The following is a 19,833-nucleotide window of genomic DNA, read 5'->3' on the forward strand; positions in this document are numbered from 1 at the left end:
GAATCAAAATCTAAAAATGGCGGAATCCAGCCCTATCAATGGGCAGTATACCTACACATCATAGACATACATTAAAAAGGATGCAGAAAATCACACATGACTGGCCAGTCTGAAATATAATCAATTGGTGATTTGGTAGATAGATATGAACAACCAAAAATATACACAACAAAGCAGCGCTAGACGCTACAGAGAAAATGTTATCCAACAGATTATAGCAATGTAGCAATAAATGTAGCAAACACATGTTGCAACTTTTTAACAGTCCCCTTTGTAGATTTTATGTTACTTCAAGACAAATTATGCGTAGAAAGACTGTGCTAGCATAGTTATAATTCCATTAATAATGTTGCACCATTGTTATTATGCACCAGTTCATCAGAGTTACGAGAAAAAAGTTAAAGTTCACTTTACCATTTCCACAGCAGTGTCCGCCATTCGGTATTGCTCTCCCTACCGATATGGGCTTTCATGCTCAAAAATAACGGATCACTGTAATCAAACCTTTTGCAGATTTGTGTCTTAACAGCCACACTTAGCTCTGCGTCTCCTCACCTCTCCTGGGCTGTATACCATCCAAGGCAACCTATTAGAAACAGATATGCACAGAACTAGGCCGTGCACTGCATCCGGGGTAACTTTCAGACTTCCACTTTTACTCCGGTCAGCTTTTCGCTTTTTGTTTCTGATCTGTGGTGTCTTACCTCCCTATTTTTCAGGGATACTTCCAGGACACTTTGTAAATAGCTGCTCACTCCTCCTTTGCCTTTACCAACTTTGAGGTTGTCAGCTGTATCTTGTTTCCAATCAGGAACCGACTCATGCAGGTAAACTGATACTCCTTGATCACGGTGCTTACTGAAAAGGTGCAATCTTATTTGGGGACTGCTTGTTAGGGTCAGTCAGTGTAATTTCTTTGGGAGCTTGCCAACGTACGTTTCACCTCTTGTTGCTCCAAACATATCGGGGCTTCCTCAGGGCTAAATTACTCAGGTACAGGTGCTCTTTTTAGTACCCTAAACCCCGCCTCCATTCATTACGTCATGGGGGCGTATAGCAAAGAGGTTTTTTAAAACTGCTCTACATATAAAGGTATTGTACATCATATCCCTTAAACATATAAAACATATTATCCTTCTTTCAATGCAATCCTGATGCACAGGAATTAGCGTTCACCATGTCATTATATTTCACTTGCACAGTATCTCTAGAGAAATGAAGCAAACTCTAGTCTTTCATTCAGACCTCTTGGATATCTTGTTTTTAAAACATAGATCCAACGAGTTTCTTTCTGTAGTAATGCTGTATCATTATCACCTCCTCTGTTATTCACTATTCCCTTATCAATTGCCATTATTTTCAAGTGTGAGGCATTTGATTGGTGAAACTGATTGAAGTGTCTTGCTATTGTAGTGTCTCTATTATGTGAGATGTCGTCTCTGTGTTCTTGAATCCTATCTTTTAGGAATCTTTTTGTTTTATAATATGTGTGTTCGCCTTTTTTGTGTAGGTATTTTATGGGTATTTAGGTACCTGTATATACATGGGCACATGTTTTGTGCCTGTATGTTTCAGAATTCCAAGTATAGTCATTGTGTATTTGAGTCGGTGCACATGCTGCTGACTATGGCCCTGCTGATCAAAAGTGCTACAAGGCGGCAAAATATTCCAAGTGATTCGCTGCTATGTCGAGCGAGCCTGTCAAAATATTCCAAGCTCCCGACATAGTGGCTAGCAAGTGGCATCACCGAGAGGCATTTACTATACATGCCATTGTTTGGTGACGCTGGCTATAGATAACACTCAGCATCACCACCCATATTGGCGATGTATAGCAAAGGATCCCTTGAAATAGAACTGCCATGCCTAACCACTAATCCTAATACCCTTAAACCAAAGTACCCAACGATCACAAACTATCACTACACTAATAAATATCTAAAAGCCACATACCCATTGCATGTATCTATCCTATTAACCCCTAAACTGCCACATACCCACCACAAGTATCTATCCTATTAACCCCTATACCGCCACATACCCACCGCAAGTATCTATCCTACTAACCCCCTACACCACCACATAATCACCACAACTATGTATCCTATTAACTCCTATACCACCACATACCCACCACAAGTATTTATCCTATTAACCCCTAAACCACCACATAATCATCACAGGTATCTATCCTATAAAACCCTATACCCCACATACCCACTGCAAGTACTGTATCTAGCCTATTAACCCCTAAACCGCCACATACTCACTGCAAGTATCTATCCTATTAACCCCTATACCACCACATACCCTTTGCAAGTATTGCAAGTACCCTACATTATTTACCTCTATACCACCACAATCCCAACTCAAATTAACCCCACTCTACCAAACACTTTAACCCAAGTTAATCTAAGTTACACAAAAAACAGTATCCAAAATAAAAAAAACACAGATTTACCTAAAAATAATCTACAAGCCCCCTAATCCCCCCCCCCCCCAAAAAAAACTAAACCTTAATACTAAAATAAATTACAATAGCCATTAAAAGGACCTTTTGTAGGTCATTGTCCTAAAGATAATAGTTATTTTACAAAAAATGTTTACAAGACCCCCCACTACAATACAATTAACCCTCAAAATAATAAAGTCTACCTAAAAAACCTATCCTAAAAAATAAAACTTAAAATTAAAAAGCATATTCTTCAAAATAAAAAATCCACCCCAAAAAAGCCCTTAATAACCTCAATGTTTGTACTCACTATGCGCAAATCCAGCTCTTATCGATCTGACGTTGGGTCCTCTTAATCCAGGGTCCAGGTGACAAACTTCACAGAAGCAGAGGCAGACTTTGGTGGCCTCTTCTGCTGCCTCTGCATCTTTTTCGATGAATACATTTGGTGCTCAATATCTACACTCATTGGGGTCGATTTATGAAGCAGCGGATGCCTGAAGCGGAAGTTAAGAAGCAGTGGTCCTAAGATCACTGCTCTTTAACTCATCCGCCACCTCTGAGGTGGCGGACAGCAATCAGCCCGATTTAATACGATCGGGTTGATTGACACTCCCTGCTAGTGGCCGTTTGGCCGCGAATCTGCAGGGGGCAGCATTGCACCAGTAGTTCACAAGAACTGCTGGTGTAATGATAAATGTTGGCATTTATCGATGTGCAGTGGACATGATCCGCTATAGCGGATCATGTCTGTCCGCACATGATAAATTTATCCCCTTGTCTTTATTCTCTTTGACCCATTAAAAAAAGAAAAACATAACATTTGAGAAAGTGGTTTGTCTTTAGGTCTTTTTATGAAAAGAGTGCAACACAAGAGCCCTCTACTTTCCAACAAATATATTGTTATAATCATCATCACTATTTGGTTAGTGACGTGTATTCTGGATTCTTCTGGACACTGTTGCAGAATCTCGTAAGCCCAATAACCTTTAGATAACTGTGCCCTCAGTTTGAAGAATAAAAAATGGATAGCATGAATGTATTAGCTGAAGTATTGCACAGAACATTCAGAGAAGAAAATCACTATCTAAAGAAAAGGCATGGACACGTCAGTGCTCCTAGTCTTAAAAGAAATTGGGATGGGTAAAGATGAAAAAAGATTTGTACCAGTCTTCCCTAAAAATATAGATTTTTAGAACATTTTAATAAATATGGTAAGTGACAAACATTCTGAAAGAATAAAGCAGTAATAATGTGCAATATGTGTTTATTTGTGTTTTATAACACACCTAATATAAAGCAGCGCTTCTACTGAACTGTTATTCTACAAATAATGATAAAATACACAAAGCGGTTCTCTATAGTTGTCCTATAAAATGATATGTGGTATATATTCTAATTCCCTTTAAAATTCATAAAGGACATAAATAAATAACATCAGATCTAACTGAAAGTAAAATACACAGTAAAATAATATTCAGAAGTTAAAATACACAATAAAAATGTTCGTAATGTCCAAGTGTGCCAGAGACAAAAGGGCAGATTTTTATAATAGTACCATAAATAGTGGTGTGTCCTGTTGTCTCCAATGATCCAGTATAACACACTAACGGCTAGATAAGAGTTGTGTGTTAGGGTAAAAAAGCAGCGTTACGCGCTCCTAACGCTGCTTTTTTACGTCCGCTAGTATTACGAGTCTTGCAGATTTAGGTGTACTGCACACTTGTTTGGCCTTACCGCAAAACGACTTACGTAAACTTTGTAAAGTCTTTTTTCTATGGGACTTCCATAGCGCTGATATTACAAGTCTGTCCTGGGAGGCCAAAAAGTGAGCGGTACACCCTACCCCGTCAAGATCCCTAACGCATTTAAAAGTCAGTAGTTATGAGTTTTACACTACAATGCTGTAGCATAAAACTCATAACTAAAGTGCTAAAAAGTACACTAACACCCATAAACTACCTGTTAACCCCCAAACCGACGCCCTCCCGCATCACAAACACTATAATGAACATTTTAACCCTTAATCTGCCGTTCCGGACACCACCTACATTATATTTATTTAACCCCTAATCTGCTGCCCCCAACATCGCAGACACCTACATTATATCTATTAACCCCTAATCTGCCTTCCCAAATGTCACTGACACCTACATTATATTATTAACCCCTAATCTGCCGCCACCAACGTCGCCGCCACTATATTAAAGTTATTAACCTTTAAACCTAAGTCTAACCCTAAACCTAACACCCCCTAATTTAAATATAATTTAAATAAATCTAAATAAATATTCCTATCATTAACTAAATTATTCCTATTTAAAACTAAATACTTACCTATAACATAAACCCTAAGCTAGCTACAATATAACTAATAGTTACATTGTAGCTATCTTAGGGTTTATTTTTATTTTACAGACAAGTTTGTATTTATTTTAACTAGGTAGAATAGTTATTAAATAGTTATTAACTATTTAATAACTACCTAGCTAAAATAAATACAAAAGTACCTGTAAAATAAAACCTAACCTAAGTTACAATAACACCTAACACTACACTACAATTAAATTAAATAATCAGCCAATAGGATTGAGCTTGCATTCTATTGGCTGATTGGAACAGCCAATAGAATGCCAGCTCAATCCTATTGGCTGATTGGATCAGCCAATATGACTGAACTTCAATCCTATTGGCTGATTGCATCAGCCAATATGATTTTTCTACCTTAATTCCGATTGGTTGATAGAATTCTATCAGCCAAACAGAATCTAAGGGATGCCATCTTGGATGACATCACTTAAAGGTACCTTCATTCATCGTTAGTCTGTCGGCAGAAGAGGATGCTCTGCGTCAGATGTCTGGAAGATGGACCCGCTCCGCGTGGGATGGATGAACATAGGAGATGCCATCTGGATGAAGACTTCTGCCTGTCTGGAGGACCACTTTGCCCGGCTTGGATGAAGACTTCTCCCGGCTTCCTTGAGGACTTCGGCCCGGCTTGGATGAAGACATCTCCCGGTAAGTCGATCTTCAGGGGGTTAGTGTTAGGTTTTTTTAAGGGTGTATTGGGTGGGTTTTATTTTTAGGTTAGGGACTTTGGGGCGGCAAAAGAGCTAACTACTTTTAAGGGCAATGTCCATCCAAATGCCCTTTTCAGGGCAATGGGGAGCTTAGGTTTTTTTAGATAGTATTTTATTTTGGGGGGTTGGTTGTGTGGGTGGTGGGTTTTACTGTTGGGCGGTTGTTTGTATTTTTTTTTACAGGTAAAAGAGCTGATTACTTGGGGCAATGCCCCGCAAAAGGCCCTTTTAAGGGCTATTGGTAGTTTAGTTTAGGCTAGGTTTTTTTTATTTTAATAGGGCTATTAGATTAGGTGTAATTAGTTAAAATATCTGTAATTTGTTTATTATTTTCTGTAATTTAGTGTTTGTTTTTTTTGTACTTTAGCTAATTTAATTTAGCTAATTGTATGTTATTTATTTAATTGTATTTAATTTAGTTAATTAATTTAATTATAGTGTAGTGTTTTGTGTTATTGTAACTTAGGTTAGGTTTTATTTTACAGGTACTTTCGTATTTATTTTAGCTAGGTAGTTATTAAATAGTTAATAATTATTTAATAACTATTCTACCTAGTTAAAATAAATACAAACTTGCCTGTAAAATAAAAATAAACCCTAAGTTAGCTACAATGTAACTATTAGTTATATTGTAGGTAGCTTAGGGTTTATTTTATAGGTAAGTATTTAGTTTTAAATAGGAATAATTTAGTTAATGATAGGAATATTTATTTAGATTTATTGTAATTATATTAGGTTTAGTGTTAGGTTTAGGGTTAGACTTAGGTTTAGGGGTTAATAACTTTAATATAGTGGCGGCGACGTTGGGGGCGGCAGATTAGGGGTTAATAAATATAAAACGCTTAAAACACTCCAATCTTTTTGGCTACCAGTTAGGTAAACTTTGAAAATCGTTTGTGTAACACCTTCTCGAGAATATATGAACATCTGCTGTCTGGAAGACAGCAAAGACGGATGCTTTGAGTCGCGGTTGTGCCTATCCCCTCTTTTCTCTTTTAGTTTTTTTTATTTGTGTTTTATAAACATCTAGCATTTAGTATTTTAAAAAGGTCTGAAAGGTATTTAGTATATTCTATACCAGGGGGTCTATTTAACAAGGTCCGAATGGCCCCTGTTCCCCTTGTTTCCGCGTGAGCCTTCAGGATCGCCGGGAAACACGAGTTAAGAAGCAGCGGTCTTAAGACCGCTGCTCCTAAATTCATAGGCCGCCTCTGAGGCGGCGTATAGCAATCCGTCCGATCATGTATGATTGGGCTGATTGACACCCCTTGCTAGCAGCTGTTTGGCTGCAATTCTGCAGGGGACGGTTTTGCACCAGCAGTTCACAAGAACTGCTGGTGCAATGATAAATGCCGACAGTGTATGCTGTCGGCATTTATCGATGTGTGGCGGACATGGTTCGCTATAGCGGATCATGTCTATTCACACATATATAAATAGACCTCCAAAAGTGCACATACAATCACAAGAAAATCTGAGCTTGCAGACAAAATTGTTCTTTAACACTGGGGCTAATATACAGCTCTTATGCTGAATCATCAATTTTTGATTGAGGATGCTGTAATGGTGCAGAATACACACGTGCAACACATTTTTATATTTATATTTAACCTGAACCTGAACTTTGACTAAAGGCTGAGAGAGCACCCTCCTGTAATTGAATGGTCAGAACTTAAGGATTGACTGGTAGATTGTATCTAACTTTTAGGTTCATCTGCTCTAGATTAATTTATTAGAGAAATAAAAAGTCTTGAAATTAATGAAAACACTTCCTGCTTAATGGTTAAAATTAAAGACAAACTCTGCTTGATGAAGGAAATAGTCTTTTTCACTGTATGGATGATCTATCTTTTTATTTGTTTTTATTGAGGTTTAAAAGTAACAGACAGTATTTGCTACAACAATATAATTCAGTGACATATACATGACATTATAGCATTAAAGATCAAGTTTAACAACATAGAAAATGTGTGTAAACACATTGTATTATAAACTTCTTTGATATCCTCCACCTATTTATGAGGTCACTCTCGGACATCATATTACTCTTATGTGCCTGGTTAATAAAGAAACATATAGGATGAAATATATCAAGAAGCACAGGAGATATATTAACTAAATTGACATATTGGATCTCCCTGCTATTATATGAACAGTATCTTTAAATGGAACACACTAAACTACCCAAATACATTTTTATGCAATACAATATTATTAAGATTTGAGGTCTATGACAATAACACTCTAATGGTAACCATGGGGTCGATTTACCAAGCGGTCAATTGGCCCCAAAGCAGTTGTTTCCAAGCGAGCCTTCAGGCTCGCCGGAAACAGCAGTTAAGAAGCAGCGGGTTGATTGACACCCCCTGCTAGCGGCCGATTGACTGCGAATCTGCAGGAAGCAGCATTGCACAATTACACAGAACTGTTTGTGCAATGCTAAATGCCAACAGTGTATGCTGTCTGCATTCAGCGATGTCGGGCAGACATGATCCACTCAGCGCATCATGTCTGCCCGAAATATGATAAATCTGCCCCCATAAATGCTATTTTGAATTACCAACAACAAATGTGCTTTTAACCAAACTATTATTGACTGAAGTAAAGCATTGTTAGAGGACATTAAAATAAGCCAGCTCTGATTCTTAAGTAACGCATAAAAATGCTGATGACTTGTTCTATAGCACAACTGGGCATCCTTAGGTTACATATATATAAAGAACTATTACAATGGAAAGAGATGTAGAGATACAGGATGCTATTTTGACCACACTATGGGTGCCTTGCTAGTTGCTAGTTTAGGGCTTCTCTAAAATGGTCAGCTATCACAAACATGATGGACAGGTATGGACCAACAGCATTATGTGAACACTTCTTATTCCAATTGGCTGTGAATCTGCAGTGGGCGGAGTTGCACCAGCAGCTCACAAGAGCTGCTGATGCAATGCTGAATACGGAGAGCATATTGCTCTCCGCATTCAGCGATGTCTGTCGGACCTGATCCGCAGTGTCGGATCAGGTCCGACAGACATTTAATAAATAGGCCTCCAGGTCTCTGGTTAATTTTTGGAGGGCTAATTGCTACCACATGCTCATGGTAGCATTAGCCAGCCACTTATAATGGCTGGTTATTTATTGTGTGTCTGATAACCGGCAAATTGGTCCAATAAATTAGCGCTCCAATTGTAATCTAGCCCTAAATATTTTAAAATGGGATCTCTAAATAATGAGTGCCAGTGTTTTTAAAGATATTCTGACTTTTCCTATGATTAGAAGTAACTTTTCTAGCAAGTGATCTTGCCTTAAAGTAGCCCTTCTTTACAATTTCAGAGGGATATCCCTTATCTAAAAATATATTAGTTCAAATATTACTCTGATCATCATAATTTTGAAGAGAGATGCAATTTCTACGCAGCATACGGTATTAACCTTATGGAACATTTTTCTTCCAAGGAAGATAATGATTGCTACAATAGTGTAAATAGCTATTACTGTTCACTGGTTTGAAATGAGGTTTAGAACCAATAGTGCCCATATATGTAGAAACTAAAATTAGATTAAAAAAAAAGATAGTATGAGGATCTATGTGATGTGTAAAAGATAATCCCATCTCGTTGAAATTGAGGTGTGATACTAAAGTGGATGCAGAGGACAAATCAGCCCAAATGAATATGAAATCATCAATGTAGTGGCCATAGAAGACCAGGTTTGCCCTATGTGCCGAGTTGTATATATATTGGTGCTGAAAGAGCCCCATATAAAGGTAAAACTAGGGGCAAACCTAATCCCCATGGACTTGACTTGAAGGTAAAATTGATCTTGATAAAAGTAATAATTATGATTTAAGATTAACATAATAAAGTTGAGTCAGTAATGGCTCTGTAGAGGGGACATGTACGGATCTTGGTAAAAATAAACACTGTACAGCTGATATTCCGACCAATATTAGAATATTAGAATATAAGGCGTTCACATCACAAGTCATCATTATGTATTTCCCTTGAAAAGATATACAGTGCCCTCTACTAATATTGGCACCCTTGGTAAATATGAGCAAAGAAAGCTGTAAAAAAAATATCTTTATTGTTTAAAGGGACATGAAACCCAAAAGTTTTCTTTCATGATTCAGATAAAGAATACAATTTTAAACAACTTTCTCATTTACTTCTATTATCTAATTTGCTTCATTCTCTTGGTATCATTTGTTGAAGGAGCAGCAATGCACTATTGGTTTCTAACTGAAGACTTAGGTAAGCCAATGACAATTGGTATATATATGCAGCCATCAATCAGCAAAGAGGACCTAGGTTCTTTGCTGCTCCTGAGTCTACCTAGATAAACCTTTTAGCAAAGGATAACAAGAGAAGGAAGCAAATTAAATAAAATAAGTGAATTGGAGAAACTGTTTAAAATTGTATTCTCTATCTGAATCATGAAAGAAAAATTGTGGGTTTCATGTCCCTTTAACCTTCTCCAATAATGCTTGATGAGGTTGGAGAATACATAGCAAAGGATCTAAGACCATTCCTCCTCACAGAATCTATCCAGATCCTACAAATATTGTGGATATCAAACAATTGCAAACACAACACAGGTTTATAAAAAAAAAAAACTTTGTTAAATATATGTGTTGCATAATTATTGCGGTGTCTCACAGCATCAGAACAAGGCTCCCATTTGAGCCTATGAAAGGGTGCTCTCATTAGTGCAATGCTTCCCAGCATTAGAGTGTAATGGTATTACTAAGTGGAGCGCTAAAATTGCTTTCAAGAAAGTGATATTTAGGGGCCCATTTATCAAGCTCCGAACGGAGCTTGTGGGTCCGTGTTTCTGGCGAGTCTTCAAACACGCCAGAAACACCAGTTATGAAGCAGCGGTCTAAAAATCGCTGCTCCATAACCCTGTCCACCTGCTCTGATGAGGTGGACAGGAATCGCCGGAAATCAACCAGATCGAGTACGATCAGGTTGATTGACACCCTCCCTGCTGGCGGCCCATTGGCCACGAGTCAGCAGGGGGCGGCGTTGCACCAGCAGCTCTTGTGAGCTGCTGGTGCAATGTTAAATGCGGAGAGCGTATTGCTCTCCGCATTCAGCGAGGTCTTGCGGACCTGATCCGCACTGACGGATCAGGTCCGCAAGACCTTTAATAAATAGGCCCCTTAGTGCTCCACTTGTAATCTTGCCCTGAATGTTGATACTCATTAGTAATCTACTCACTGCTGTGTAAGAGAGGTGGTGTCTGGATTGTTTGTCCGTTAGCTTCTGCACTGATGATGATGTCATCGGCCGCTTGGAATCTCTACCTGATTTAGGGGTGACATTTTGAGGACTGGTCACTGCTATTTGGGGTGAGCTTGGTTATATCATCTAATGCTGTCCAACTTAGGGGAACGGGATCCTCCAGTATATGCCACGTGCAGTACATGTAGTGCCATTGAATTCGTGAGTTGCCCTTTCTCATCACACTTATGCTATATACTACATAGGAACTACTCACACTATGCGGCACCTTCTTTTTTTCTATGTGTTTTAGCTGCTGGTGATCCCAGATCCAGTTCAGGAGTGTTGTCCATTGCTATAGAAGATCCCTTTGCTGTTTTGGACTTTATGATTGTCTTTTATGAATTGCATTGAATGCTTGCTCAAATTTATCCTTGATATATATTTCAAAAGCACCCCATATATATATATATATATATATATATATATATATATATATATATATATATATATATATATATATATATTATATCTGATATTAATTATCATATATTATATATTTTTCAATTTGAGACACTGCTTTAATAAAGGTCACCTGTTTACGTCAGGATGTCTGTTATTTCTGCAAGCTACTTTTATGTATGTGAAGGTAATGCATATAGAGCACACAAAAAATCGTAACATAAAAAATGAATAAAATAAATTGAGTTATTGAAATAAAAACATTCAATAAAAAATTGCCACAATTAAATTAGTAACAAGATAGCCCTGCAAATTAATTGAGGCATAACATACTTGAACTGAGATATAATACAGACATTTTGAGTCACAAAATATTAAATGCTATACATTGATGAAAAAAATAATCTGGAAATTATTGTTTTGTTGCCAGTGACTTAACATGCTTCTCTAACTACACTATACTATTACAGTATAATGGTGCAGGTGAATTACGTTTTACACAAGTACAGTGTAGTATATCATAGACCTTTGATTGCAGTTTTGACTGTAGCTGAAGGGAAAAAAGAGAGAACAAAGATACTTTATGCCGATGGTTGTCTGTACTGAATAAAGTTTTTTCTTTCTTTTTTTTTTTTTACTTTAAGACGATTAAAATCATTTTTTGCTTAAATTGAAAGAGGCTGTGTAAAACCGTCCACTGCAGATTTCAGCAAATTACAGCATTTTATTTCTTGTTGAGTGGCAAAATTGATAAAGACCTGGAAAAAGAACACAGAAAGATTAAATTCAGCAAAATAATATCACCTTCATAGGATTCGTTTCCATTGAGCCGTTAAAAAGTGGGCTAAAGCTAATAGTAGTTTACAGCTCCATTTTAGTACCAGGTTTCCAATTAAATTGTTTGCGCATTGCATGCAGTTGCTCCTTTGGTGTAGGTGTAGTTAACGTTATGTTAATGCTTCCATCAGACTCATTTCTCAAAATTTGCTCATGTACCTTTCCCCATAGACATCAATGGGGAGAGTGGGTCAGAAAAAAAGTCTAACAATTGCGATCGCAGAAAGAACAGCTCTCTAACGCAGCCCCATTGATGTCTATGGGGAAAAAACAGAATTTATGTTTACCTGATAAATTTCTTTCTCCAACGGTGTGTCCGGTCCACGGCTTCATCCTTACTTGTGGGAATATTCTCTTCCCCAACAGGAAATGGCAAAGAGAGCACATCAAAAGCTGCCCATATAGCCCCACCTCTGGCTCCGCCCCCCAGTCATTCGACCAACGGTTAGGAGAAAAAAGGAGAAACTATAGGGTGCCGTGGTGATTGTAGTGTATAGAGAAAGAAATTCATCAAACCTGATTAAAAACCAGGGCGGGCCGTGGACCGGACACACCGTTGGAGAAAGAAATTTATCAGGTAAACATAAATTCTGTTTACTCCAACATTGGTGTGTCCGGTCCACAGCTTCATCCTTACTTGTGGGAACCAATACCAAAGCTTTAGGACACAGATGAAGGGAGGCAGCAAACCAGGTTACCTAAACGGAAGGCACCACAGCTTGCAAAACCTTTCTCCCAAAAATAGCCTCCGAAGAAGCATAAGTATCGAATTTGTAAAATTTGGCAAAAGTATGCAGAGAAGACCAAGTCGCTGCCTTACAGATTTGATCAACAGAAGCCTCTTTCTTGAAAGCCCAAGTGGAAGCCACAGCTCTAGTAGAATGAGCTGTAATTCGTTCAGGAGGCTGCCGTCCGGCAGTCTCATAAGCCAATCGGATGATGCTTTTCAGCCAAAAAGAAAGAGAGGTAGCAGTAGCTTTCTGTCCTCTCCTCTTACCAGAATACACAACAAAGATGAAGTCTGTCTGAAATCCTTTGTTGCTTCTAAATAGAATTTTAAAGCACGGACCACATCTAGATTGTGTAACAAGCGTTCCTTCTTTGAAACTGGATTCGGACACAGAGAAGGAACAACAATTTCCTGGTTGATATTCCTGTTGGAAACGACCTTTGAAAGAAAACCAGGCTTGGTACGTAAAACTACCTTATCTGTATGGAATACCAGATAGGGAGAAGTACATTGCAAAGCAGATAATTCAGAGACTCTTCTAGCAGAAGAAATAGCAACCAAAAACAGAACTTTCCAAGATAGTAACTTAATATCTATGGAATGCATGGGTTCAAATGGAACCCCCTGAAGAACTGAAAGAACTAAATTTAGACTCCAAGGAGGAGTCATGGGTCTGTAAACAGGCTTGATTCTAACTAACGCCTGTACAAACGCCTGAACATCTGGCACTGCTGCCAGACTTTTGTGTAACAAAACAGACAGAGCAGATATCTGTCCTTTTAAGGAACTAGCTGAGAAACCTTTATCCAGACCTTCTTGGAGAAAGGAAAGTATCCTAGGGATTTTAATTCTACTCCAAGTGAATCCCTTGGCTTCACACCAACAGATATATTTTTGCCATATCTTATGGTAAATTTTCCTAGTTACAGGTTTTCTGGCTTGAACCAGAGTATCTATGACTGAATCTGAAAACCCACGCTTAGATAGAATCAAGCGTTCAATTTCCAAGCAGTCAGTTGGAGAGAGACTAGATTTGGATGTTCGAACGGACCTTGTACCAGAAGATCCTGTCTCAAAGGTAGCTTCCATGGTGGAGCCGATGACATATTCACCAGGCCTGCATACCAAGTCCTGCGTGGCCATGCAGGGGCTATTTGGATCACAGAGGCCTGCTCCTGTTTGATCCTGGCTACAAGCCTGGGAAGGAGAAGAAACGGTGGAAACACATAAGCTAGGTTGAACGACCAAGGCGCCACTAATGCGTCCACCAGTGCCGCCTTGGGGTCCCTGGATCTGGATCCGTATCGAGGAACCTTGGCGTTCTGGCGAGACGCCATCAGGTCCATATCTGGAATGCCCCATAGTTGGGTTAACTGGGCAAAAACCTCCGGGTGGAGTTCCCACTCCCCCGGATGAAAAGTCTGGCGACTCAGATAATCCGCCTCCCAGTTGTCCACACCTGGGATATGAATTGCAGATAGGTGGCAGGAGTGATCCTCCGCCCATTTGATGATCTTGGATACCTCTCTCATCTCTAAGGAACTCTTTGTTCCCCCCTGATGATTCATGTACGCTACAGTCGTCATGTTGTCCGACTGGAATATTATGAATTTGGCCTTTGCTAGGAGAGGCCACGCCAGGAGCGCATTGAATATCGCTCTCAGTTCTAAAATGTTTATAGGGAGAAGAGACTCTTCTCGAGACCATAGACCTTGAGCTTTCAGAGATTCCCAGACCGCACCCCAGCCTAAGAGACTGGCGTCGGTCGTGACAATAACCCATTCTGGTCTGCGGAAACTCATTCCCTGAGACAGGTGATCGTGAGACAACCACCAGCGGAGAGAATCCCTGGTTACCTGGTCTACTTGAATCTGGGGAGACAACTCTGCATAGTCCCCATTCCACTGATTGAGCATGCACAGTTGTAATGGTCTTAGATGAATTCAAGCAAAAGGAACTATGTCCATTGCTGCAACCATCAATCCTACTACTTCCATGCACTGAGGAATAGAGTGAAGAACTTGACAAGCGTTTAGAAGCTTTAACTTTCTGACCTCTGTCAGGAAGATCTTCATTTCTAAAGAATCTATTATTGTTCCCAAAAAGGGAACTCTTGTTGATGGGGACAGGGAACTCTTTTCTACGTTCACCTTCCACCCGTGAGACCTGAGAAAGGCTAGAACGATGTCTGTATGAGCCTTTGCTTTGGAAAGAGACGACGCTTGGATTAGAATGTCGTCTAGATAAGGTGCTACAGCAATGCCCCTCGGTCTTAGAACCGCTAGAAAGGACCCTAGCACCTTTGTGAAAATTCTGGGAGCAGTGGCTAAACCGAACGGAAGAGCCACAAACTGGTAATGTTTGTCCAAAAAGGCGAACCTCAGGAATTGATGATGATCTTTGTGGATAGGAATATGCAGGTACGCATCCTTTCTTGATTGTTTCCTGGATTGTTGGTAAGATTGTCCGAATGGTTTCCATTTTGAATGATGGAACTCTGAGGAATTTGTTTAGGATTTTTAGATCCAGAATTGGCCTGAAAGTTCCCTCTTTTTTGGGAACTACAAACAGATTCGAGTAAAAACCCAGACCTTGTTCCACCGTTGGGAACTGGGTTTATCACTCCCATTTTTAATAGGTCTCCTACGCAATGTAAGAATGCCTGTCTCTTTATCTGGTCTGAAGATAAGCGAGACATGTGGAACATTCCCCTTGGAGGGAGTTCCTTGAACTCTAGAAGATACCCCTGAGAGACTATTTCTAGCGCCCAGGGATCCGGAACGTCTCTTGCCCAAGCCTGAGTGAAGAGAGAAAGTCTGCCCCCCACGAGATCCGGTCCCGGATCGGGGGCTACCCCTTCATGCTGTCTTGGTAGCAGCAGCAGGCTACTTGGCCTGTTTACCCTTATTCCAGCCTTGCCATGGTTTCCATGCTGGTTTAGGCTGGGAAGAGTTGCCTTCTTGTCTGGAGGCCGCAGAGTTAGGATTCGGTCCGTTCCTGAAATTGCAAACGGAACGAAAATTGGATTTGTTCTTAGCCTTGAAAGGCCTATCCTGTGGAAGGGCATGTCCCTTTCCACCAGTAATGTCCGAAATAATCTCTTTCAATTCCGGCCCGAAAAGGGTCTTACCCTTGAAAGGAATATTAAGCAATTTATTCTTGGACGACACATCCGCCGACCAGGATTTTAGCCAGAGCGCTCTGCGCGCCACTATTGCAAAACCTGAATTTTTCGCCGCTAACTTAGCCAATTGGAAAGCGGCATCCAAAATAAAAGAATTAGCCAATTTTAGTGCGTGAATTCTGTCCATGACTTCATCATATGGAGTCTCTCTTTGGAGCGATTTTTCTAGTTCCTCGAACCAAAAATACGCTGCCGAGGTGATAGGAATAACAGTCATTGAGAGTAGTTAGGACCTCCTTAAGCAGGGCGCGGAGATGTTCTAACTTAAATTTAAATAGTACGACATCAGTGTCTGCCTGCTGAGAAACTTTTCCTGAATCAGAAATTTCCCCTTCAGACAGACCCTCCCTCGCTACCAATTCAGATTGATGTGAGGGTACAACTGATAAATTGTCCTCAGTGCCAACCTGCTCATCTTCTGTATTTAAAACTGAGCTATCACGCTTTCTAGGATAGGATGGCAGTTTGGATAACAGATTTGCTATAGAATTATCCATTACTGCTGTTAATTGTTGCATAGTAACAAGCATTGGCGCGCTAGATGTACTAGCCTGCGCGGGCAAAACTGGTGTTGACACAGAAGGAGAGGATGAAGAACTATCCCCACTACCTTCATTAGAAGAATCATCTTGGGCAATCTTATTCAATGTGTCAGGACTGTCCATACTTTGTTTGGACGCTATGACACAATTTGCACATACATTAACAGGGGGAACCACCTTGGCTTTCATACACACAGAACATAAGTTATCTGAAGGCATAGACATGTTAGACAGACTAATAATGCAATAAAAACGTTTTTAAAGAAAAGCGTTACTGTCCCTTTAAATAATAAACAGACACACTTTATTTCTGATATGTTGGAAAACAATGAAGGCAATGTCCGATTTTTACAAAATTTTTACCCCAGAGTCCTAATGCCTTGAAAGTATTGCACACCAAGTTTCAAGACTTTAACCCTTAAAATGAGCAAACCAGAGCTATTTGTTTAATTTAACAATTTTAGTACACTACAATCACAGCCTTGCTGCGGCTCTTTACCTTCCCTGAGAGTTATTCAGCACTGAAATAAACCTTCCTGAGTCCGTTTTTTGAAGCCACAAGACCCCTCACATGAAGCTGCATGCACTGCCATGGAAGTAAACTGCGCAATTGAGGCGCGAAAACGGGGCCTCCTTCCTCTGTATACCAGAGTGAAGGGGCCTTCTGAGAGAAATAGTAGTCTAACTAAATGCCAGGCGAATAAAACGTTCCCAAAAGTGCTTTTACATACTCAAAAACACTGCCAAACATGAAATAAATCAATCGATTTAGCCCACAATAGTGTCAACCAGTATAGAGCCCAATAATAAGCCTTAATCTGTTATAAGTCTAAGAAAATGGCTTACTTACCCCTTAAGGGAAAACTGACAGTCTTCTAGCATTAACATGTCTTGTTAGAAATATGACTGATCATACCTGTAGCAGATAAGCCTGCAAACTGTTCCCCCCAACTGAAGTTCTCTGGTTTCAACAGTCCTGCGTGGGAACAGCAACCGATTTTAGTTACTACTGCTAAAATCATACTCCTCTTTTAACAGAAATCTTCTTCATTTTCTGTTGTAGAGTAAATAGTACAAACCAGCACTATTTTTAAAATAACAAACTCTTGATAGAAGAAATAAAAAACTACAACTAACACCACATACTCTTTACCATCCCCGTGGAGATGCTACTTGTTCAGAGTGGCAAAGAGAATGACTGGGGGGCGGAGCCAGAGGGGGGCTATATGGGCAGCTTTTGCTGTGCTCTCTTTGCCATTTCCTGTTGGGGAAGAGAATATTCCCACAAGTAAGGATGAAGCCGTGGACCAGACACACCAATGTTGGAGAAAAAGTTATGTTTAAACCTAACACCCTAACATAAACCCCATGTCTAAACACCCCTAATCTGCTGCCCCCCGACATCACCGGCACCTACATAATGTTATTAACCCCTAATCTTCAAGTTCTGATATCACTGTCACCTATATAAAGCTATTAACCCCTAATTTGCCACTCCCAATATCACCGCCACTATACTAAAGTTATTAACCCCTATTCCCCTCAACATCACCCACACTATAATAAATCTATTAACTCCTATTCCACTGCTCCCCGACATCGCCGCCACTAAATAAAGTTATTAACCCCTAAATCTCTGGCCTCCCACATCACTACCACTAAATAAACCTTAACCCCTAATCCGCCAGCCCCCCATATTGCAACAACCTAAATTAAACTATATTAATCCCTAAACCTAACCCTAACGTAAACCTAACCCTAAACCTGACACCCCCTAATTTTAACATAATAAAAACAGAGCTAAATTAAACTTACAATTATTAACTAAATAATTCCTATTTAAAACTAAAAACTTTCCTGTGAAATAAAACCTAAGCTAGCTACAATTTAACTAATAGTTATATTGTAGATAGCTTAGGTTTTATTTTTATTTCACAGGTAAGTTTGTATTTATTTTAACTTGGTAGACTAGTTAGTAAATAGTTATTAACTATTTACTAACTACCTAGTTAAAATAAATACAAACTTACCTGTGAAATAAAACCTAAGCTGCCTTACACTAAAACCTAACATTACAAAAAAAACCTACCATTACAAAAAATAACAGACAAAATTATCTAAAACAATAACAAATATTCCTATACTAAAACCCTTTTAAAAAAAAAAAAAGAAAAAAAAAAAGCCTAATCTAGAATAAACTGCCAAGGGCCCTTAAAAGGGAATTTTGTAGGGCATTGCCCTAAAGTTAACAGCTCTTTTGCTACAAAACAAAACAAACACCCCGTAACAGTACACAATCCCCCACCCCCCAAACTCACAAAATAAAAAATAAAGTAAAACCTAATCTACCCATTCCCCTGAAAAGGGCATTTGTATGGGCATTGCCCTCAAAAGGGCATTTAGCTCTTTTGCATTGCCCTGAAAGGGGCATTTAGCTCTTTTGCATTGCCCTGAAAAGCCCAAACCCTAAACTAAAGAAAAACCCATCCAAAAAAAAACCTAACACTAACCCCCGACGATCCACTTACAGGTTTTGTCCGGCTTCAAAAGTGTGAGAGCTACTGAAAATCCTATTGGCTGTTCAAAACAGCCAATAGGATGAGAGCTTCTTAAATTCTATTGGCTGTTCAAATCAGTCAATAGAATTTCAGTAGCTCTCATCCTATTGGCTGATTTAAATTTTCCAAAATCAAATCAGCCAATAGGAATGCAAGCGACGCCATTTTGAATCGCGTACCTTGCATTGCAGATTTAGTATATGGCACGGCCTGGATGAAGATAGAAGAGGCCACCTGGATGAAGACTTCTCACCGCCTGGATGAGGACTTCGCTGCTTGGATGAAGATCGTTCAAGAGGGACTTCAAAAACTGTAAGTGGATCTTCGGGAGTTAGTGATAGGTTTTTTTAAGGGTTTTTTGGGTGTTTTTTTTTATTAGTTTAGGGTTTGGGCTTTTCTTAATAGAGCTAAATACCCTTTTCAGGGCAATGCAAAAGAGCTAAATGCCCTTTTAAGGTCAATGCCCATACAAATGCCCTTTTCAGGACAATGGGTAGCTTACGTTTTTGTTAGACTTATGTTTTTTTATTTTGGGGGGTTGGTTGGGTGGTGGGTTTTACTGTTGGGGGTCTTTGTATTTTTTTACAGGTAAAAAAGCTGTTTAACTTAGGGCAATGCCCTACAAAAGGCCATTTTAAGGGCTATTGGTAGTTTATTGTAGGCTAGTTTTTTTTTGGGTGGGATTTTTTATTTTGATAGGTCTATTAGATTAGATGTAATTCTTTTTTATTTTTGATAATTTTGTTTGTTATTTTTTTGTAATTTA

General features: G+C 39.2%; 1 protein-coding gene across 1 annotated transcript in view; it reads right to left on the reverse strand.

Moving 5' to 3' along the window:
- Positions 1-11,357: 11,357 nt before the first annotated feature.
- The window catches only part of LOC128660461 (ATP-binding cassette sub-family A member 13-like), a 478,364-nt gene continuing 469,888 nt past the window's right edge, over positions 11,358-19,833 (reverse strand). Inside the window, exon 12 of the mRNA XM_053714320.1 lies at positions 11,358-11,974. Coding sequence (XP_053570295.1) covers positions 11,882-11,974 — 93 coding nt within the window. The 3' untranslated portion in view covers positions 11,358-11,881. The remainder of the gene's footprint in view (positions 11,975-19,833) is intronic.

This window comes from Bombina bombina, chromosome 5, assembly GCF_027579735.1.
Source record: "Bombina bombina isolate aBomBom1 chromosome 5, aBomBom1.pri, whole genome shotgun sequence".
In the NCBI taxonomy this organism is placed as follows: Eukaryota; Metazoa; Chordata; class Amphibia; order Anura; family Bombinatoridae; genus Bombina; species Bombina bombina.